Source organism: Corvus kubaryi, unplaced genomic scaffold, assembly GCF_017639235.1.
Source record: "Corvus kubaryi isolate FWS band 111438036 unplaced genomic scaffold, C.kubaryi_AGA036_p1.0 37264, whole genome shotgun sequence".
NCBI lineage: Eukaryota > Metazoa > Chordata > Aves > Passeriformes > Corvidae > Corvus > Corvus kubaryi.
In genome coordinates, this window is record NW_024581079.1 from 3,456,682 (window position 1) to 3,480,057 (window position 23,376).

At 47.4% G+C, this 23,376-nt stretch overlaps 2 protein-coding genes across 5 annotated transcripts in view; one reads left to right on the forward strand and one right to left on the reverse strand.

Moving 5' to 3' along the window:
* Positions 1-1,406: 1,406 nt before the first annotated feature.
* On the reverse strand, positions 1,407-10,218 carry DBR1 (debranching RNA lariats 1). The gene is made up of 8 exons (XM_042024737.1): positions 9,974-10,218; positions 9,766-9,890; positions 9,585-9,665; positions 8,523-8,608; positions 7,906-8,130; positions 6,989-7,069; positions 4,554-4,699; positions 1,407-4,051 (listed from the first exon to the last, which is right to left on the reverse strand). The coding sequence occupies exons 1-8, from the start codon at positions 10,168-10,170 to the stop codon at positions 3,376-3,378; spliced, it is 1,617 nt and encodes a 538-aa protein (XP_041880671.1). The 5' UTR covers positions 10,171-10,218; the 3' UTR covers positions 1,407-3,375.
* Positions 10,219-10,941: 723 nt separating this feature from the next.
* The window catches only part of PPP2R3A (protein phosphatase 2 regulatory subunit B''alpha), a 54,281-nt gene continuing 41,846 nt past the window's right edge, over positions 10,942-23,376 (forward strand). The window contains exon 1 of one of the 4 annotated variants that reach the window (XM_042024739.1): positions 10,942-12,199. The gene's annotated coding sequence lies outside the window, so the exon portion shown is untranslated. Of the gene's footprint in view, positions 12,200-14,693; positions 14,836-23,055; positions 23,081-23,376 lie in introns of those variants that run through there. The other 3 variants (XM_042024740.1, XM_042024741.1, XM_042024742.1) reach the window with 3 other exon arrangements.

A 23,376-nucleotide genomic window follows, 5' to 3' on the forward strand; every position in this document is an offset into this window, starting at 1 on the left:
GCTCTGGGCTGGGTCTCGTGTTCTCGTGGTGGCGTTGCCCTCGGTCGCTCTCGCTTCGCGCCCCCTGCCCCGCTGCCGCCCCACCGCGCCTGCGCCGCCGCACGCCACCCGCGTGCGGGACGGCGCCCGCTGTGCGCACGCGCGGGGCAGGGCGCGGCCTTCGCGGGCCGCGGAGGGTGACGGCCCGAGGCGAACGCGAGCCCGAGCCGAGTTGAGCCGGAGCCGAGCCGAGCCCGATTCGAGCCCAGCCCGAGCAGATGCGAACCTAAGCCGAAACGAGCCCGAGCCGAACCGAACACTAGCCCGAGCGCCCCGAGCCGGGCACGAGCCAGAGCCTGCCGAGTCTTTGTCCGAGCCCGAACCGAAACGAGCCCGAGCGGAGCCGAGAGGTGCCGAGCCCGAGCCCGCCCTTTCCCCTCAGCCTCACTCACACAAACGATTTGGCTACCTTGATTTTGTCATTGCTTTAGTTGCCAGCATTAATTTGTTTGGTTTTGAATTTTTCACAGAAAACACCCCAAAGAACCCAGGACTTCACTAAGATATGCGGCAGGTTCTATAAGATCTGCTATTTTTTTATTAGCCCCACTATTACAGAGCCTGAGGCATGGGGACACTGACTGTACCCACCTTGAAGTCAGAACTAAATGGGAGGAGGATGGTAAAACCACAAAAAAATAGCAGAAACGTCACACCTCCGGTTCACACATCTCAACCTTTGCTCTTCCCAGGAAAACAGAGGCTTGGCAGCTGCTAGAGACTGCACAGGATAACAGGAGCACAATAAGCATACCTTAGGATGCAGTCACAAGGTGACTTTGATAGCTTTATTTTAAAAATCCTCCATTATGGAACAAGGCTATAGCTCTTTGCTGTTTTCTCTGAGCAGACTGATGACATGCTGTGAAAATACCTGTGTGCTGGCCTGGGATGGAACAGGTGAACACTTCTCAAGCACCAGTAAAAGCAAAAAGAGTTTTAGACTGAGTACACACACTGAAAAAACTGCAGTACAAGGGTTGTACAGAGAAACGTTTTCCAGAGGTTTCTCATCAAAATTTCAAAAGTTTTCAAAGAGACTCTAAATCTTCTTTTTAAAGAGGCCTGGAGACTCTGGGTCTTAAAAGCCGATTTAAATTTGTCAGTGTTCCCTAGAGTTTTCCATACTTTTTGAACTACCTGGCCTTTACTGGAGAAGCTCAGAGCTTCTATTGAATCCTCCTTGCAGCAGAGAATCTTGCCGACAGGGAAAATCCATTATGGATGAGAGCAAGGCAGGGAAGGACACTGCAAACTGCAAAGAGGGTGTGAACAACTGCAAGAAAGGGCACGGCAATTCTAGAGGTCAGACATGATTCACACGCAAAATACATTTATGTTCACTGTATTTACCAGCTGCACTCTGCTCAATGGACGCTGAAATACTTTATTTAAAAAAAAATCGTTAAAAGGTTCAAAAATCAATATTGTATCTTGTCCAAGTCTCCTGCCTTCTAGAAACACATTTGTCAGAAGGGGGGGAGGCATGGGACAACACACGACAGAACAGTTTGTTTTAAAAACATAAGGACTCAGACTGAAAAGTCTTTTACATACAAGACACATCTCCTATTCCAGTGCAGAGACCCTGAGAGCTCAATGCCATCCACGCTCAGGTTCATTGGCAGGCTTTTCAAAGTCCATAACACAATTTACACTTAAAATACTTTATTTCCATTATAGTGTTCAGATCATGAGGCATGATTAAGATTTTACCACTGCAGACCCAGGACCCTTAAAGAGACTCATCTGCTTCAGTAACTCTACCTTCGACAGTTCTCAGCTGCTTTACATACCCTGAGTGTCACACCCGGATTACTCCCAGTTTCTCCACACACCTCAGCTCTTTCGGCAGCTGTTCTGACACATGAGCTGTTAATTGAACTGTTGAGAGCACTAATTACGCCCTTTTCTAGCCCTTGAATACTTAATATGTTTACTTTTTGTAGTAAACTGCTTGAGAGGAGAGGAAGCAAGGAACCCCAGACCATGGAAGCGATTCAGACAGAATTCCCGACCCTTGATACACAACTCACACTCACTGATGCATTTCACTCACTGCTCCCTGTCCAGTTCCCTGTTCCTGTCAGGATGCTTTCTCCTCCACACTGCCAGTGCCTTGGAGGAGGAAAAGCACAGGAGCTACTTCTGCTCTCGGGACAGCACGGCCATGAGGAATTCCATCTAAGAATTCCATCTGTCAGGAAGGCTAATGACTCTGATGACATATGCTTGAAAACATTGTCATTTTCATGAATTCGCTCAGTTTTATCCCCATGGCATCTTAGGCCAAAGGAGTGCCATTTGCTAATAATTCAGGGCAAAATAATAAAAGAAAACTTCCTAGAGGGTCTCTATTCTGGCTGCTCCTGCTCTCCCTCAGATGAAGATTACAAAGGTGCTTTGGAAGATTCCAAATCCAGTTTTAAGAGTTCAGCAGGTTACAGCTACTGAAGTGAGAAGTGAGGCTAATGATAGTGGGAGGTGTTACTGTCTCAGGCAACTTATAAACACCCACTGCCTTGTATGAACACACAACACAGCCCTAATTAGAGTTGAGACAGTGGTGATGTCTGCATTTAGGAAGCTGTCCTTCCTAACTACATCCATTTTAAGACATTGTTCTCAAGTTTTAAGAAACAGAACAGAAATGAGTTTTTAAAAACAGAGATGTACTCTTCCACCGTCCCCATAAAACCATCATCCTCCAAATCAAGAGACTTGGTTTGCTATCAAAACTGTAATTAAAAGCCAATCCTGGACAATACACATTGTTCTGTTTATGACCACGAAGTTTTTCTGTGGCACTATCACCAGAAACAAAAATCTTCATTCTTCTATTGCTGTTTTGTTGTCATAGTAATCCTATTTTCAAATTTCATACATAAAGTTATTGCATATGCTACTTTGTATTAACAGTTCAGTATAAAACAAGACAAAAGCAATAAAATAAAATCATTCAGTCTTGTAAATCAGACATCTTCTCACATGGACTCAGGCTAAGAGTTTAAGAGTTCTTGTTAAACAAGCATGGTGAGTCTTGTTCAGCTGAAGATATGGGGTATACACCATACACCAAGAACTGAAGCAAAATCAAGGATATATGAGCTTTACATCCTTTGACAAAGTACTTTGTTGGAAAAGTCTCAGCTTCTTTCTTTGATACCTGTTCTGGATAAATCACCTTCCCTGTGAGAAGTACATCCAGCCTCTGAGCTTAGGAAAGTAACATGACTAAGATCACATAACATTAAAAGCATGAATAGTCCACTACAGTTCTCACCACCTTCCCACAAAAAGGCTGAGAGAGAACTTAGTTATACACCTTGTGAAGCATTAATCTGTTTTATCTTCATCCTCTGCAGCATAGATAGCTTGGTTCCTTCTCTTGATTTTTTTAACACCACTGTTCCCATTTTCATCACCACCAATTCGCTTTAACGATCTCTCCGTGGAGCTCTTTTCCTCCACCTGCTTGCTCCCACCAGACTTCTCCAGTTCCTCGTTGTTGGAGTCCATGGCATCGTCAGATGACACTGCCATGGAGTCTGGCATGATCCGGATGTCGGAGAAGCTGGTAGAGAACTCAGGAGGGTGATCAGGGGAGGGATCTACAGAACATGTACTCAAGTCTTCATCGCCACCTTCGTCATCCAGCATTATTTCATCTGGATTAAAGGATGAGAGGCCAGAATTATCTGTATTGTATTCACTGGGTTCCTCTGCTGACCCAGTACTGTCCATCTCCTCCTCCTCCTCCTCTTCACATTCACCTCGTCCTGAGCTCTCTTCTTTAGCCTGCTGGATCCTGTCATTGATGTCAGTGAGGCCAAACTGGGCACAGAACTCAGTGGTCTGTGGATTGATGGTATGAACTGGCTCCATGTTTTTTTGGGGCTTGCTGGGATCATAACAAGCAGCTGTCAATGTGAAGTTGCAAGGAATTTTGAGGTCATTGTTCAGCTCTTCTAACACCTCTTTAATGGCTTCTTCTGTCACACTGTAGTCCCACCTAAACAAGTGCATAAAGTTTAAACAAGTGCAGCAAGTCAAAAGGTACTGCCTGTTCCCACTGCAGAGTGCAACCTTCAAAGATGGACTATAAATTCATCCTACAACAGACACTTTATTCCTCAAATGCTTTTTCAGGAAGGTTTTAATCTTCTTTTGGTCAGTACTGAGACACCCTTCTCCCCACCAAAGATTTGTGTACTATGTCAACCCACACCCATAACCTAGCCTGATTTTCAGCCTCATGCTGTAGTTTCTGTCCCTCAAATGCTGGTATCTAAGTTTGCAAAACAAAACTAACTGCCCAGGCAGAGCAGTAAAGAAGTTGTATGCTTCAGAGTATATCTTTTGTCAACATCCCCTTTTCTTTCCAAGGCTTTTAGCAAGTCCTACAGGCATTACAGGCTGCAGAACAGAAACACAACTCCAACATAACTTTACTTCCAGTCCAGAAAAACAAATAAACAAAGCACACTTTCATCTGTATTTTGCAGACAACTTACTTGGCATGGAGGCCATTCTTTTCAGGCATATTCCAGGAGCTCTGGGTCACATTAACAAGACTGTTGGTGGCCTTGAGGACTGCAATCCATTCCGCATCATACTCCAGTGAGTCGCCTGCATTGGGATCATGCTCCACGTCTATTATCTACTTACAAACACACAGAAAACAGATGAAGTGAGATATTACTCTTGACACCAGAATCTGATTAAAGTTTCAAGTGTTACTTTCACTGTACAGAGTTTTAATGAAGTTTAAACTACACTGAGATAGTGGTCTCAACCAAACAAGTCCTCTCAAGCCAGTCCCCCATATGGCGCTAACAAAGGACAATCAGCAACAGTAAAAAAGGCATTTCTGAATCTTAGCTAACAGCAATTAAAAAGCAAAACACACTCTCCTCGCTACTGCCAGCAACTGGACAGTGATGCAACTTAGAAATAGAATTTGCCTGCTCCTAAATTCATGCTGACTTCTGTTGGAGGTTAGTATTTTTTCCTTTTTTTTTTTTCTCTTAGGGAATTTTTCTCCCATTTGTTGACTAAGAGACTGAAACGACAGATAGTTAAGAGAGACAAAAGATGTGGCCAGGATGGAGTAGGAGGTGCAGTTCACTACATCTCTTAGCTGGGCGGTTTTCTCTTGGGAAAGGCAGAGATACTGTGAGCTTTTGGCTGGGAGTGAGGGGCTGGGCTTGGGCCTCGCTTGCTCTCAGGATCAGAGGTGAGACGGTCGGTCATGGTGCCAAGGGTGCTGCTGCGGGGAGAATTCACTGCCACTGGGGAGTTCTGTCCTTCACTGCTTCTCCTTGCCATGGGTGAGTCTGTGTTCATGAGTGACCACTGAACTGGGACCTTTTCAACACCCGATCTCACTGGGAAGGACCCTCACCATCTACTCAGGTGCCTCAGGGGAAAACCCAGGACCTCAAACCCCTCCTCCTCTCCGACGGAGCGTCTCTCAGCTGCTTGTGGGAGCCTGGCTGCCACTGCACAACCCCACTGTTTTCTGCTGCTGCTTCGGGCTTTTTTTTTTCCCCCTACACTTTAACCTGACACCCCGTGGCTCCTGGCATGGCCCTGGAGTTTCTACTACACTTTGTTTGCCACCCCAGGTGTGCCCATCCCTGCCGTTCCAGCCACCGCTCCAAGGCTCCTGCTGCAGCCCATTTCGCCGTCCGGAGGGGCACCGGGTCCGGCTGCCCCGGGGATTGGTAAAGGAAGCCCCTTTTCCATCCCTTTTCCATCCCTTTTCCATCCCTCCCGCCGGCCGAGCCGCCATTACCCTGTGAGGGGAGAGGCGGCCGAGCTCGCGGCACAGCGCCCCCTGCCGGCGCGGGGAATCCCCGCAGCCGCCCCGCCCGGCCGGGAGCCACGAGCGCCCCTGGCGGCCGCGAGCGGAGCTGCAGCGAGGGGAGAGCGCCGGCGGCCGGGAGCGGCGGCGCTGGGCTCCGCTGCTGCGCGCTGGGGCTGCCCGGGGTGTTGGGCTGGCTTGGTTTATATATATATATATATGTATGTATATTCATAAAGAGCTGTTATTCCTTTTCCCATATCTTTGCCTGAAAGCCCCTTAATTCCAAAGTTATAATAATTCGGAGGGAAGGGGGTCATATTTTCCTTTCCAAGGGAGGTTTCCACCTTCCTTGGCAGACACCTGTCTTTCAAACCGAGACACTTCTAAGTGGATACACCCCAAGAATTGACAGGAACAGTCAATCTGCTGTATGAACACCCACTCTTAACACAGCAATGAATTAACAGGAAATGTTTTTAAACTCTTTCATGATAAATTGAAATTCAGATCACTTGGTCTTCAGTGACATTAACCAAATCAAACCATCTGGGTTAGCCAAACCCGTAGTCAGGCTCTAACTTTAAATACTCCACAAACTAATTAAACCCTCCATGCTGCTGGAGGTAGTACTAATCCTGATCAGTTTTGCTACAGGATTTTAAGTGTGGACTAGCACTCATGTCCCCTTGCATAGATAAAGCCCATCCTCATAATCTCTACCATCTTGAAAGGAAGTTACTAGGGCAAATGGATCCAAAGGACAGACAATGAACTGCTTTCCCTTTGGGATGATAAATAAAAGCTACTCTAAGACTAGTAAAACACTTGAGTGCATTTGTAGAACATGCTATCAGCAGCTCACTCTCACAACAAACTATTTTAGACTCATCCATTGAAGTCAGGTACTTGTTCTAACATGGATGGAAATGGTAGGACTAAGGAAACACAGCACCTACACAACACCATCTGCTTAGTTCAGGACAAAATCCTATAAAGACCATTCCACAAACCCAGCATTCCTAGTTTCTTTAAAATTCCTCCACTTATCAGCACTATTCTTCATCTTATATCTAAGAACATCATTAGCAGTTCAGACAAACGAAATACTTAAGGTGAAAATCCTCTACACATGTTCATCACCTGCAGGAAGTCTCTGTGTGGCAGGCATTTATCCAGAGCCAGAAACTTGGTTGCTTTTGGTAACTCGTCTTTGGAGTTTGTCTAGGAAGCAAATGGTGTTAACACAGTCGTTAGCACTTCTGTGGACTTTGACCATTCTAAACAAGCTTATAGACAGGTTTAAAGGTGTGATTTCTACAGAAAAATACTTCCTGAAATAGAAAATTAGCAGGGACAAAGAGAAGCACAGACTTCACTGGGAGTCTAACAGGAAGCAGGATGCAGATGATAGCAAGATAAAGCAAGAGCTACATTTCAGCACTAACCAGGGCATCTGAGCACATCCAGCCTTGGTACAAAAAGAAAAACTGTAGCTTAATTGGAAACAGACTTGTTGAGCCTACAAGGTCTGGAGTTACATTTTTACAGCAAAATAATTTGCAAATAGGAACAGCACTGGCACCTCCCTCAGGAATAATTATTTCAACTACAGGCTGGTTTTTGGCTTAACCCCAGGCTACCAGACCTGCAAAGGTGTACTACAGGGATCCTCCCACTCCCAGGTAACCACCCTCTTCAGACACTCCTTTATCACCTATTTTGAAGTTATCTCCTTTTTATCACCTATTTTGAAGTTATCTCCTTTACCAACAGAGCAGGAGAGTGCTTTTCTATACAGTTAAATTAACAAGTTTCAAGAACAATAACTTTAGCTATTGCATGCTCTTCCTGAAGAAGATTAGGGAGTTACACCCCTCATTTATAACATCTCTTTAACTTACATAAAATAGTAGTCCTAACACCACTTAACTTTCATGGCTTAAGCTGAGTTTTAAGAACAAAAACCACTAAATTGCTTTTCTGGACACGATTACCTGCACTAGAATTCTAAAGTGTGCCTGGGACACATACATTCTTCATTTTCTATCCCCCTTTACCTCGTGTTGCATGAAAGCTGCAAATTTAACATGGAGATGTGCTGAGAACCAGTAGGTGGGTTTCAGGTGTTGCAGAAGCTCTGAAGCAGCAGGGCTTCCCAACGTGTTGCTCTCCACTTCTTGACGGAAGAAGGATTTCATTTTGAGGAGCTGTTTCTTGTTGCCATAGTGATAGATGCTCCTTGGCCAGTCATGTGACATAAATATATCGATGGGACGCTTTAGCTGTCAGGCCAAAAAGCACATGCCATAAATACAACATATTGACAAAGGAGTTTAGAAATTACTTGGGGCAGCCAGCTGTGTTTTATATTGCCTTATAAAAGAGTTCATATCATCACTATAAGCCAGGCACTCAGAGGAAATCATAGCTAGAGAGCAAGTCCTCTGCCCACAAAGGCATCTTCTTCCTCATGAAATTTTTAGAAGCTTTGTTTAAAAGGGATGATGGCTAAGCACAATATTCCTCCTCAAAGGACACATCCTTCAGATGTCTGATCAACGTGTTAAAGCATGTTTTGGTTCAACATCCAGCATACTTGATCACAGTAGCTTTAACTTCCTACTTCTAAATTAATGAAATTACCCTTATTTCAAAAAATAGACTTCTCACTGACCTGTTTGAGTTTGAAGACTTCGATATTCCTCACATGATAAGCACTTCTGATGGTCTGCTGGTTGTATGGTGGGCACTCAAAGTGGCCTGAAATGTTGAAAACAAGAATAGTTGCCTGAATCGCTAGTTCCCTCCAACACAGCGGCTTTTGGGGGTCACACGAGGCTGTGATTTTTTGTGATTGTTCAGAGTGCTGCCACCCCCCCATGAAACTACAGCTTAACAGGTTCAGCAGCAGCCTAAATATCCCTGTCACTGCCCACAGGCACCACAGGCTCCGGAAGCACCAACATGTACCCTGACAAAAGTTTCCAACTTTGCCTTGGGACAAAAAACACAAATGCCAAGCATAGCTCCTACATACTCTACAGAATTACAGAAATATTGCTTTTTTAGTTCTTGCCAAAAGAGTCTCATCTCATATCCCTCATGCAATATTCAGACATACAGAGTGTCCTCTTGATGACAGCAAATTTAATTAGCATCGACAGGCATTAGACAGAATCAAGTGTTCTAGGAAACTGGTTCAGTACTTTGCAGCTTGAAAGCCACCTGCAAAGCTTCTCTGAAGCCGTTTGCTAGTAAAGCTAGCACAGTACAGTAACCACAAGAACCACTCTTTCAAGTGCTGAGATCAGAAAGAATAAACTATCTTCTACTCACTGACATGGGGCATCATCTGTGACAAGATTTTTGCCACCCTTCCCAGGAAGAACTCTCGAATACACACCCACATAACCAGGAGGAACCAGATGTACTGATTCTAAACCTCAGGGCAGGATAATACACTTATATAATGTCACAGTTATAAACAGTTTCACCCAAGGAACACCTAATAGTGTTGCACTGCACGCTGAAAAATCAACACTGTTCCAAGAACGCTCCAAAGGCACCTTGGAATGCTGCGGTCGCCGGGCAGCTACTGACTCATCTACCAACTCCAGAAAAATCCGTGGATTTAACCAAGGGTGGTTTCCAGGCTAGGAGACGGTACGGGGCTGAGCACAGCCAGTCCCTCCCCCCACGGCGCGGCCCTGCTCTCCCGGTCCCGCTGCCCCGGTACCTTTCCGGTAGTCGTGAGACTTGAAGATGCCCGAGATGCCGCCGATCCTCACGCCGCGGAACCGCACCACGCCCGCGTAACCTGCGGGACACGGGAAGGAAGGAGGTCACGGAGAGGCCGGGCAGGGCAGGGGCTGTGCGGGGAATCGCGGGGGACCGGGACTGGAGCGGAGGGGCCTTACCGAGGTAGTAGATGTTGGGCGCGACCCACCCGCCGTAGGGCAGCTCCTGCAGGTGGTTGGAAGCCTCGTGGTTGCCGCCGATGAACACGGTGAGCACCGGGGCTTTCTTCTCGCCCGAGTAGTACCTGCGGAGACACGGCAGCTGCTGGACCCGGCCGAGCCCGCGCGGGTCGGGGGCCGGGGCTGGGGCCGGGCCAGCGGCACTCACCGGTAGAAGGTCTGCATGTGCCGGTACTTGGCCGGCACAGCCATGCAGCGCAGGTCCGCCTCGTTGCGCACGGCCTGGAAGTCCCCGCAGCAGAGCAGCAGGTCGGGCCGCACGTTGTGGCGCCGCTGCAGCAGCTCCAGCGTCTCGTACATCTTGTCCAGGGCGCCGTGGCAGCACCCGGCCACCGCCACCTTCATCGCCACCACCGCACCGAGCGGGCGCCGCGCGCGCCTTCCGCGTCACCTCCCCGCGCGCCCTTGCGTCACCGCCGCGGCTGCGCCGTGTGGGGGACACGGCCCAGGGGAGTCACAGCCTATGGGGACACAACGGGCCAGGGACGCGGGGACCTGGGCCCGCCCCTTCATCGCCGCTGCCACGGGCTTCCGAGAGCCCTGCTCGGAGGGACCCTGCCCAGTGACCTCCGGTGGTCCCCTCCCGCCCTACCCGAGCAGGGAGGTCGTACCCGGTGACCTCCGATGATCCCTTGCAGCCTTCCCCGTTCTGCACAGAAAGGGTGGCCAGGCACTGGAAAGGGCTGCCCGGGGATGTGGCGGAGTCGCTGTTCCTGGAGGTGTTCTGGAGCGAGTTCAGAGCAGGAAGCGGAGCTGGGGAAGGGTCGCCATTCTGAGAGGAGCAGCTGAGGGAGCTGGGGGGGCTCAGCCTGAAGAAAAGGAGGCTCTGGGGGGGCCCTTCTTGCTCTCCACAACTCCCTGTGACAGGAGGGTGCAGCTGTGGGGGGTCGGGCTCTGCTCCCAGGGAACGAGGGACAGGACAGGAGGACATGGCCTCAAGCTGCACCAGGAGAGGTTTAGGTTGGACATCAGGAGGAATTTCTTCATGTAAACAGTGATTAGACACTGGAAAACGGGCTGCCCAGGGAGGTGGTGGAGTCCCCATCCCTGGAGGTGTTTAAGGAAAGACTGCACGTGGCACTCAGTGCCCTGGTCTGGTTGACAAGGTGGGGATCGGTCACAGGTTGAACTCGATGATCTCAGAGGTCTTTTCCTACCTTGGTGATTGTGGTTCTGTAACTGGCCAGTGGGACCTTCACTCCGGGCAGTAACACGGGCACCGTGATGAGCACCGCGGCCGTGACTGGTCAGGAAGGCTCGTTTCACAGAGAGGGGCTGTACAGCGGGGCAGGAGCCCCTGCGGGGGTAGCCGGGCTGCGCAAGGAGGGCACCACAGCAGCCGCCGGGCACTGCGCGCACCTCCTCTGCCAGCCCTGTGGGGAGCAGCACAAGCTGTACTTGTCCCTCACTGCGTGGCTCACAGACCGCAAAGTGTTGGTGGAGCAGCACGAGCAGTGGCTGTGCGCGCTTCCACCTGGTGTTTTTGCTGATAAAACACCGACGTGGGGCCAGTTCAGCACCAGGCAGGCGTGTTTTCAGCATAGCCAAGCACTGGCTTCTGTAACTTTGTAGCACACAAGGACAGGAACAGTCAGTGACTTCACCAGGGCAAGCGCGTAGGAGGCGGGGTGAGAAATCGGTATCTCCCCTTTTCCTTGCGGACTGACGGGCTCCCTCTTTGGAGAGCACCGATTTCCTGCTCGGAAGGGCAGTAGATTGGGTTGTAGGGGTGGCCTTGTATTGTCACGTAGTAAAACCACTCCAGACTTTTTCCATTTCAAGACTGGTTTGGAGGTTTTTTAAGTCTTGGGATTGAAAAAAATTGCAAGGACATAGTTAAGCATTAACTTGCTACTGCTTCCCCTGTAATCATGGAACCAAGCAGACATTCCTGTTCCCCCATGGTAGCAAGCATTACATAATGGCCTCTCTTTTGGTACTAAGAAAATATGAGTGTTGTCTCCTACATTTCATAATTTCACAGTGTTGTATTACTCTGTGTACTTTGGGGCTCGTCCAAGCCCAGCTGAAGTGAAGGGTAAAGTTCCTTTGGCTTCCAAACCCCACAAATTTCCAAGGGCAAAGCAGACACGGAGTGCTTTGGGTGCACTTGGCTCTTTCACTGACTTTGCTTAGACCTACCTGGAGTAGTGCAAGAACTCATCAGTCCAACACCTCTCCTGGGAAAGCTTTCCAACTCTGGGGAAGAACAGCAACCTCTCTCATTTGCCATGTCTCAGACTTCCTGAAAGGAAGGGGTGAGAGACAGAAAAGGTCCATGAATCTCTGGAAGAGACCATCTTACCCAGGGTACGCCATCTCGAGGGGCATCCTGAGACACCTGCCCACCCAAATTCATCCCCATCCTGGCAAGGTAAGCTGATACTGTAATTGTATTTCCTGAGTTTGTTGGATCAGGCTCATTTCTTGTACTCCATGTGCCACTTATCCCAAGTGAATTGGTGCACAATAGAGTCTAAAAAGTTTGGCTTCTTTTATGTTGTAGCATTTTAGTATTTGCACACACTCAGGATGCATCTCAATATCCATAATTAAACTCGGAGTGCTCACTGAGCAAAACTGCTCTGACCTTTCCAGAGCACAAAGGGAATCAGCCATGCTGCTGTTTACAGGGTAAGTGGCAGCAAGTTAATGCTTAACTATGTTATTGTAATTTTGTTCAGTCTTTCAAGACTGTTTGAAAACCCATGTGACTGAAGCACAGCTCTCTTCCAGCGCATGACTGCCCCATGTTTGGCCTTGGATTGGGTTTTGCAGTCATAGTCTCTTGCCCCAGTTGCCTGTGCATGTGTCTCGTGCCTGGATGTCCAGTCCTGCAGCAGAGGACCAAGTGCACATCCTGTCCTGCATGAAAGGCCAGGGAACTGTGAGGCCAAGGAGGGAAAAGTCCCAACAAGTGGGCTCAGGTCAGTGGATTGCTTGGGTAGGAGGTATATGCCCTTTTGGATGTTGCCTGCCTGCACTGACCAGTAAGTAATGTTTTCTTCCTGAGCTGACTGTGGTAGTTCAGTACCATGAAAGTCGTTTTCCTCTCCAGAGAAATGAAGAATAAAAGGCATCTGAAGGGGCTGTGGATGACAGAGTTGCTTCCCTTAACTCTGAGAATGGAATGAGAAGAGCTTTTGAAGACTTTTCTGTCAAGTGCTTCCTAGTGGTTTTTAGAGTATACTAACAGATTTCTAGCATGATTTACACATTACTAAAATGAAGAGGAACAGCAAAAGGGAGGCATCTGTATTTGACTTCTGGGGAGGGATGGCATGGCTGGGAAGGGAGGTACAAGGAGAAGGGCTGGAAGAGAGCGTGAAGGAGAGGGAGATACACTGGAGTGCAAGAGACAAATCTGATGTGTTCCAGCTGAGATTTTGAACTGCCCCTGTAAGCTGTGAGGTGGCAAGTTGGCGTGTATGTGTGCAACTGAAGGGACGGGCTGCTGCAACCAGACAAGACTGAAGCGTCCTTAGGAAAAGGCCCCACAAGGCTGGCCTGAACATCGCATGGCTCACTTGCAGCTGTGTCCAGGTGTCTTTGGGCATCTCCTCCCCTAGATCACGTCTGATGATTGCAACATGATCTGCAGTGCAGCAATACAGCTGCCAACGCAGGGCCTGTTCTGGGCTGAGGCGCTGCAGCTGCTTCCCTGTTCCAGCTGCACCAGCAGGGTTCTTTCCCTCTTGTTACCTTTTGCCAGAAGGCACTACTGATGGCCTCCAGCCAATGAGGGCTGGAAGCTGGCTGGAGGAAAAGAGATGAAGCAACCCTCAGTAAATTTGCAGATGACACCAGGTTGGTTGGGACTGTTGATCTACTCAAAGGCAGGAAGGCTCTGCAGAGAGCTGGACAGACCTGATCAAAGGCCTGAGGACAGCAGCGTGAGGTTCAGCAAGGCGAAGTGCCACATCCTGCACTTGGGTCACAGCAACCCCCTGCAGCTCCAGCCTGGGGCAGGGGTGGCTTGAGAGCTGCTCAGCAGGAAGGGACTCATGGATGCTGGTCGACAGCAGCTGGATATGAGCCAGCAGTGTGGCCAAGAAGGCCAATGGCATCCTGGCCTGTATCAAGAACAGTGTAGCCAGCAGGACCAGGGAGGTCATTGCTCCCCTGTACTCAGCACTGGTGAGGTTGCACTGCATTCAGTTCTGGGCCCTTCACCTCTAAAAGGATATTGAGGGGCTGTAGCATATCCAGAGAAGGGCACCAAGGCTCGGGAAGGGTCTAGAAAACATGCCTCATGAGGAACAGCTGAGAGAGCTGAGTTTGTTTAGCTTTGAGAAGGCTCAGGGGGACCTCATCGCTCTGCACAACTCCCTGACAGCTGTAGTGAGGTGGGGCCGGTCTCTGCCGTGCCTGCAGTGAGACGACAGGAGGAAATGGCCCTAAGGCAAGACAGGGGAGATTCAGATTAGCTATTAGAAAAAAAATTCCACTGTTTGCACGGTCAGGCATTGGAATAGGTTGCCAGGTAGGTGGTGGAGTCATGGTCCGTGGAGGTGTAGAAGAGACGTCTGGATCTGGCACTGGCTGATGTGGTTTAGTGGTTACGGGGTTACAGAGGCAGTGCGGGGTGCATGGTCGGATTGATGATCTTGGAGGTCTCTTCCAACCTTGACGGTTCTGTGATTCTGTAAGGGCGTTGGTGGCGTTCCTGAGGGGAGAACAAAACCCGCCGTCCGCGGAGGCTGCTGAGGCGCGGATCGGCGGTGAGGCGGCCCGAGGGCTCTCTGAGGCGGCCCGAGGCTCGTGGGGCGGCCCGGGGGCTCTCTGAGGCGGGACCCGCCCCCGTCCCCCGCCCCCCGGCCCGCGGCGCTGGGCGGGCCCGGCCGTGCGGAAGGGGCGGCCGGGGCGGGCGGCGGAGGGCGCCCGGCGGCGGGAGCGGCGCTGGGCATGGGACGGGACGGGGCGCTGCCCTGGCGGGTACGTGCGGGCGGCGGGGCCCGGGGCTGGGGCTCGCCCTGTCTGAGGCAGCGGTCGGTCCCGCGGCTCGGAGCGGTGGGTCGGGGTCCCCGCGGGGCCCGGCGGCGGGGGCTCGGGGCGGTGTCTGTGGATGAGGAGCCAGCGCGGGGGTCCCGGTGCGGGCGCTGGCGCGGTCCTGGAGGGTCTGGCGGGGTGTGCTGAGGACGGCGGTGCCGGGCACACGCGGGAGGCGATGCTCACCCCGCACGCCTTGGGAGCGCGGGCGCTCCGCGGTGCCTGGGGCCGGGGCTGTGAGCTGTCCCTGGAGACTTGTCCCGAGGGGCTTAGGCGTAGCAGGTTCTGAGCACGGCGCGTTCCCAGCCCGGGCTGGCCCGGAGGTGTTGGCTGTTGGGAGCCGGAGGTTAACTCCCGTGAGGGGTCTTCAGGCTGTTCTTTTTCTGTGACCACTTGCCCCAGCACCCTGGGTAACTGGACCTTCCATTATCTTCACTGCAGCTGTGAATGAATACGTGGTCGTGAAAGCAGGATTAATTTTTTTCCCCGACGTATTTCTTCCTGAGCAAGAAGGGGAACAACTTTGGCTACCAGACTCCTTGGTTCACGGGCAGATGAATTCGAGATTAAGTTGAGCATAAACTTGTAAAACTGAGATTGGATAACGAGTGGAATGATTTATGAAGGAGGTGTTCCTGCCGGAGTAATTCTCTCTGCAGGTCATCAGACTGCACTGGTCTCAAGTAATGTAAATATTTTAAAGCCTGTGACTAATTATATTACCTCTGTTTTTCCTACTGAAGAAGGAGACCCTGGGAGGTGTGCTGCTCTGTGCTCCCATCTTTGCAGAAATGCAGGCTAGGAAAGGTTCCAGAGGCAGGTAGTCCCCCAAGCTGTTTGCTGTTGAAGTGCTGCCTGGAAGGCAGGGCACATTTTTCTTGGTGGTGGTCTCATGATGATGTGATGCCTGCTACAGGAAATAACTCTTCCAAGAAATTACTTAACCATTTCTTTAAGCCACCTTCTCTCTTGATTATTTCTTGTCGATCTCTCAAACTTGGTAGGTCTGCTCTCTCAGGTTGTGTAGGGGGAGGTTATTTTAGTGAGAACTTTGAGGAGATTGGCAGTACTGTTAGACTTAGTTTTGTAAAATTATGTGTTTAATGTCTGCTGCATTCTGAGAAACTGAAGCATGAGACAGTGGTGGGTTGTTTGGGTTTTTTCCCAGTATTTATATAGCTGGAAAGGGTAACACTGTGTATCAGTTGCAACTGATTTATATTTGCTTGAAAATGAAATAGAAAAATCGAAGTTCCCTGGTGGCACATGGCCAGTTTCCATTACCTAGATCTTTGCAACCACTGTCATGTGTCATATTATTTTGTACTCATAATTTGCACAGAGGTGCAATGTTAAAGGTAGCTGTGGGCAAAGCTCCTCAAATTACAGCTGACTGATGTGTGACTGCCAAATGCTGCAGAGATTCACTGGGAAAGCATCTATTTAATTTCCTTCAGCTGCAACCTGTGGAGCAGGTGATGAATAATGTGGCTCAGGCAGTTCAAAAAGCTCTGTTGTGGATCCCTGCGGTCTGACACTCGTTGCTGGTAGCCCTGGAGGTATAAATATGATGCTGCATGGTAGAATTTGTTTTCCCTTTTTTTTGATGGGTGGGGTGAGTGTTGGTTGGTGGTTTTTTGTTTTTAGTAAGGACCGTTCTCCACAGAGAACTTCTCCACCCTTGAATTACATAGAAAACCTGACTTGAAGTAACTCTGAACTTGGCATGTCCTGGTACAGGACAGAGGTTGCTTTGCTTTTGTTGTGTAAATGTTTTCCAATGCTGATTTGACTTCAATGACTGCATGTTTTTCTTCCCTGTAAGACCAGGCTTTCTCCTGTTACACTGAACTTTTCTGAAGGCTCAGTTAGAGCTTAGATCCTGTGCTCCAGTTCTGTCAGAAACGGGACAGCACTGTGGAACTGTGGGAGGAGGGGAATTTTCTCATCCATAATTAACGTAGTTGAGTGCTGTCATAAAGAACTGTTTTCATGTGTGTTACAGGACGAGATTCTTCCAGCAGACTTCACTGTTGTATTTCCTCTGCTGCTTGTGTCCCTGGGTCTGGTTTGTGGAATTTCTGAGCTGGGACTGCCAGGGCAGTTGTGACTAAGCAGGTGCTTTGTTTTGACCATATGAAACACTCCCTAATGTCACATACTTTGGAAAATCAGGGCTTGAGCACCAGAAACTGATGTATTCTCTTTGCAGGGTAAAATGAGGATAATACTGGAAAATATTAACAATGTTAACAATTAATCAGTGTTCGATTAGCATGCAAATACTCTGCTGATGGAGAAATGAGTAATTCTGACTGCAGAACAGTGTATGGGTAGGATGCAGGAGGCAATACCTGAAGTCATACATGTGAAATGCAGGCTAGTTAAAAATTACTTCATTTTAATGAATATGCAGCTTCACGAATGTGAACATGGCTGTCCACTTAAAATGAAGGAATCTTTGCATTTGCATGTTTTCTGGGTTTTTTTCTGTGTGTATTGCTTTTCTCTTTAATCTGCTTCTGGTTAAATACACAGGGGAAAGAGAGAAATGAATGGAAGTCATATTTACTTTGTTGTTGTTTTGTAAATCTCCCTGGTTGATAAAGACACAGGAGAAATGACTTCCTCAGTTGTACCAGGACATCAGGCTAAAGCACCTTTAGTTTTCCTTGGTAGGGGACAGAAAAGTTACTCTCCCTTGAATTGTGCGTTGCTTTGAGCACACTGCTCTGTGCCTCTGGGGCGGCTTATCGAAGGCACAGGCACAAAAATCTGTAGCAGTGCTAGACTTGTTGGATGCCAGGACATGCTGCACCTTTTGGTGTAATTTGTTGCATTTTGACAGCTGCTGCTGTTCCCAGTGCGAGATGGAGGCTGGCAGGAATGGGCTTGTGGAAGGTATGGCTGGTGGGAATGACAGCTCTTGGCTCCTGGGACTGTGCCTCAGAGGAGAGGGTGGGAATGCAGCACAGAGTCGGAGCTTTTCTGTGTCACCGTGCCTGTTGCTGACCCATGGAATAGCTGTAGTACTCCAGCTGGGGCCAGATATGGGCTGGGACCTGAGGCTGCCCTGGAGAAATGGGCTGTCCCCTTAGACAAAGAATTTTACCCAAAATTTTGAATGCCGGAGGCTTTAAGTGACTCCAGTGTGATACATGTAAGACCTGAAGAAGTTAGATCTGACAGCAGTGAGAAATGTATGAGCTCTGAATAGACGGCAATGAATGAAAACAATTTTTTTTTGGTTTAGTTATTAAATTAAAAGTGTATTTACTCTGCAGACCACTAGCAGATGGCTACTCTGCTACAGAAGAAATTTAACTTCCAAGTAAGTTTCCGAAAATGGTTTCAGGGAATCTGTAAATTGTAACCTCAGTGTCAGCAAAAGTTAATGACCAAGGGAATGCTGTCTTGGACACAAATCTTCCTTTGTTATTTTAACACTTAAATAAAATCATTTTAATTTGTGTAAAGTGAATGGATACTGTTAATACTGAATTAACATTCCAGGGATAATAAATTTATCTTGCTAATGTGAAATTATCTCTTTCCATATACGGTTATAAACAGCCGGGAGACACATTACTTAATCAAGCAGGCTTTCTGACCTCTGCCCTGAGCCTTGCTAATTATGTGCTTTTGAAGCTTGTTCACCTCAAGTGTTTCGCTGGCTGGTCACCTTATTTTCTGTCAGTGTGTCAGAGCTCAAGCATTAATTTTTTTTTTTGTTGTGCCCTGCTAAACTTCAACGTGTTTGTGAATGTATTTGGGTCCTACTAAGTGAGCAAGATTGGTGGATCTACACAGACAAGGGGCTGGAACAAGAATTAGTTGGAAAAGTATTTTTATGTAACGTGTTGGCGTTACATGGAAAAATCGTGTGAGCTTTTACTCTCTTGCTGTCTCATCTGTCTAACTGGAAACCAGTCTCATGGGGGCACAAATTCCTGTCTGGTCAGTTTTAGTTCCAGGACTGTGCAAATGGAAAGTTGAAGAAAGGTATTTTAGAAAAGCTGAAAAGGGTGACATCTTTCCTGGTGCTGTTAACTCTTCTCCTTCCCAGCTGACACCCCAGTGACAAGCTGTGCATGGCCCGTGCACTGGTGCTCCCCAGCAGTTTCTGGTATGCTCGTGTTCAGGGCCTCTGTGTGCTGGTGTTTGTGAAGGGGATAGAGGCACTGGAGTATTAGATAACCCTGTCACTTAACCCAAAGGAGTTACACTGAATAATACTGCATTCACTAACTGCAAGTCAGTATTTTAAAACAAGAGGTTACGGTCTACTGCCAGGTTTGTTTTTAAAAATCAGTGCAGACTATTATTGAAACTAGCCCAGATCTTTTTGAGTGGTGGGCTTGCCTTTTGCTGCTGCTGTAAATGTGGAGAGGTTGTATTTAAGTTAGGTTTGGGGGATTATTTTTCTTTAGGGTAAATCTACCAAAACAAATTTCCCAGTGTAAAAACTGACTTCTCCAAATGCACAGTGACTGCAGAGGAGTGTTAATCGTCCTGCCACGGACGGTGAGGCTCAAGGTCACGTCTGCTTGGAAGCCTGCCTTGATAAGTGTTCCCATTGCAGTGACCTCCATGGGTCACTGCAGGAATGCTGAAGTCCAGCTACAGCTGGTAAGTCCTATGGTCTGGAGCTCTTGGACAAGAAGGCACAAGAGACAAACAAGCAAATATTCTGCTGTGTCTGGATTTTCAGAGAGAGATTAACAAAGGACTTTGTTAATGCTCCTTAAAGGAAATGAACTGCCATGGAGCAGAAGTGTAGCTTTCTCAGTAATTAAAACCTGGTTAAAGTGTAGGAAGGACCGTCAGCTTTTCTAGGGAAGAGTGATCACTCCTCACTCCTGGGGGAATCCATGTTAAGGCTTGTGTTGTTGAACACAGTTATAAATGGCCTGGAATAGAGGCTGAGTAATGAAGTGACAGTATATGCTGAAAATCACAGCATTAGGGTAGCAGAAACAAAAGCTGGCTGCAGTTGCAGAAGGTTCTCACAGTACTTGGTTATAGGTACTTGATACCAGCAGACGTAAACTAATGTGCACAAGGGATAAACAACTCCCTGTGCCTGTGCAGTGATGAGCTCATGAGACTCTGTGCCATTCAGGAAAGAGATCTTTTAAGTAATGCAGATAAGACTCTGTGAAACTCGTGCAGCAGCAGTCAAAAACAGCAAAAGAAGGCAAATAGAAATGACATCTCTAGGAAAAGAAGAGGGAGCAAACCAGAATGCCATGGTGTAAATCCATGGTGTTTTTGCGTAATGAATAACATACCCCTTCCAAAGTTAGGGGCAGACATTCTCCCCTCTCCAAAGAGTTGTAGTTAATATTAGGAAAAAGCACATAACTGAAGAACTTTTGTAAAAAGAGTAACCAAATAAACTGGAACTTAGCCTGGAAAATACATGTTTGGAAGTAGGAAGGATAAGAGGAAGGATTATGATAGAAATCTGCAGCCATGGGAATATCCCTGTTTATTTTGCCACCCCAGCATAGCAAGAATGAAAGGGTATCAAGTGGTGCCCATGTAAAAGGTGGTGACTTTTAACAGAGGAGGTATAAAAACATGGCCCCTTGACTCCCCAGAATATTTCTGGGTCCGTGGCATCCTTTGATGAGACATTTCCCTGGTTTGCTGCATGTGTGTGCTTGTTTTAACTTGCTTTTGGTGGCACTGACCACCTAGTTCTTGTGCTGAGGAGTAGGTGAGCAGTCAGACCCTATCTGCCCTCTCCATGCCATTCATGACTTTGTAGATTATTTTATTTCTCTGAAGTCACCTCTCTTCCAACCTGAAGTGCCTGGTCCTGCTCCATCACTCCTCACAGACCATCTGCTCAAGACCTCTGGGTCATTGTTGCTGCCCATCTCTGAACCTTTTTTCTGAGGCTGCATGAAAATACTGGTCTCTAAAAGTGAACACCTTCCTCTTGAACAGAGTGTTCTCTCAGTAGATCTCTGAGCATTTTACAAAGGACAATAGTATCTTTATTTCCTCTTGGAAGACAAGTAGGAAGAAGGACAGAGTGAGTTAACCCAGGTGGTTATGAGAGCAGACACTTGAGAATGCATTATCTGAAAGCAGTGAGGCTGGGAAGGGGAAAACACTATGTAGGGATAATACTGATTTTTGAAAGGCAGCTCAAAAATTAATTTCTGCCCATGGTTCTCATCTTTCCTGAATATTGTGCCCACTTTGGCTTCCTGTGTCTTAGATTGTGTAATTGAACCAGAAAAGCTTATGAGAGGGGCAGTGGGAATGATCAGAGGTGCAAAGTGGCTTCTGCACTAGGAGAGCTGAGTAAGCTAAGAGAAGGGCAAGAGAAGGCAGAGAGATGACATGGAGTTTGCAAATTCGGGAATGCTGTGGACAGTGTGCATGGAAGTGTAGTGTTTGCACAGTGTCTCAGTACAAGATCTTGACATACTGGAGCTGGTGAGGGACAGGATTGAAAGGGAGGGTGGGTGGTAGGATGTCTTGTCAAAAGATGCTCAGGATGCAAAAAACTTCTGTTGAACCCAGGGATGCTCAAGCACATGGGAGAGAAATCGTCCAAGGGTTAGTAAGTACACACAAACCACATCCAGCTTCAGAGTTCTCATGAACTGGGAACAATTGGAGGCCAGGAGAGTACTCTTAGGAAATATCAGATGTCTTTCTAATACTACTCATTGAGCATTGGCATTTAAGCACTGTTGGAGACAGAAATGTTTATTCCTGTGTTCTTGTGTAATCCTGAAGGATGAGATTCATCTAATGTAACTTGTCATCTCAAAACTGGATTGTTAAACTCAGTGGGGTGATCTTTGTTTTTGAGGTGCCTCCCTAGCTGAATTGCCTACAAACAGCACCTAACATTTCATGGCTGTGTAGGTGAGATGAATCCCACCTCTGCCATGTTTTTGTAAGAACAATAACAAGTTACAGACAGAACTCAGACAAAGATTTATAGGAGTGACTCTGAAGACATCTCTCAGACTCTCTCTGGCTCTCCTGGAAAAGGCTAAGAGGTGATTTGATTATACTGTGTTAGTACTTCTTGGTGAGGAAATTTGTCTTCCTGAAAGCTCTTTTAATATAGCATGAGAAAGTGGGATAGCTGTTTGTGGAACCTGATGTTGAACATACTTAAATGGGAAATGATGACCCTTTTTTTAGAATGTAATTAAATACTGAAGCACTTGAGGATATGAGGAAGTGTCCTCTGGTTCAGATAGAAGTGCTGTTTGAGTAGGTCAGATCCTCTAACCAGGGTTATGAGGCAAGTTGGGATTTGTAGCCATCACAGGTTGTTGCAGTTTCTAAGACATGAAATAGCTTGGAGCTGAAACCTCTTAGAAAGAAAGATTCTAAAGGTTCTGGTTGCTGTGCCATTGTCAATGGTATAAGCCCCTGTAATCCCCAAACTGTGCAGGTGCAATCATGAGTGGTTTCTTCTACTGTCCCTGAAATGTGTGCACGTGCATCAAATTTCTGATGGTCCTGAGGACTGAAAAGCTGCACTTCCCACCTAAGTCCTACATACAAAATAGTTTTGTTGCCATTAAGCACATCAAAATATCATAAGCTGTAAATATATAAGAAATACAGGACAAAGGAACAACTCAGATTTTTTCCTTCTGAACTTCTTCAGTATAGGAAGAAAAGTTACTCTTTTTAGTCTCCTGTTCCTTTTTGAAAAGTAATAAATTGTGCAAGTGATGGCAAATTGTTAATCAGGTCCTTTGTGATAGAGTCCAAAATAATTTATTAAATGTCTGGTTGTAAAATTTCCACTTAATTCAGCAGAACTGGATTTGTTACAAAAATTTCTTTGTAAGAAAACACTGCTTTATTGTTGGCCTGCTTTTTTCTTCTATAATCCATATAGCATGCTCCCAAATCTGCTTTGCTCAGTAAATTTTAAACAAAACCAATCATTTCTAAATAAGAAGATAAATGCTGCTTTTTGATACCACAAGCCCTTCTAACGGGGTAAGACCTGACACCTGATTACACAGGCATTATGATACACCTGAAGCCATACTGGTGACTGTCCAAATGGGAAACCTGTTGTTCCTTGTTTTCTTTTGCAAGAGTACCAGACTGGAGGCTTGGTCCTACCACACCTTCCACTAGAAACAAGCAGTTCCACGGTGATGCTCAGGCCATGTCCTGGTGCAGGAAGGCTGGCTTACTCCATCCTGTGTTATGGTGGTTTCTAGCTCCTGTTGCTAGTGCTGCAGATGAGGGTTCAAGAAGACTTCTGGTGAGTTAGAGACTTTCAGAGGTATTGGAGCCCTGTCCTGTAGCTTTCTAGACTTCAGTTTGCAAGCATTGGCTGACAGTCCCAATCCGAACAGATTGTCATTGTTCAATTATTTAACTTCTGCATAATCTTTGCATGAATAGAATTTCTTGTGTGTCTTACAGAATAACCTTTTATATAATTAGTATCTGCAATAATTTTTTCCTTTGGAAAGTAATTCATGTCATCTTGCAGAGATAGGACAGACATAAAGCATTATTCTGCAGTCACACAAGAAGCGCTATTCATTCACAGTT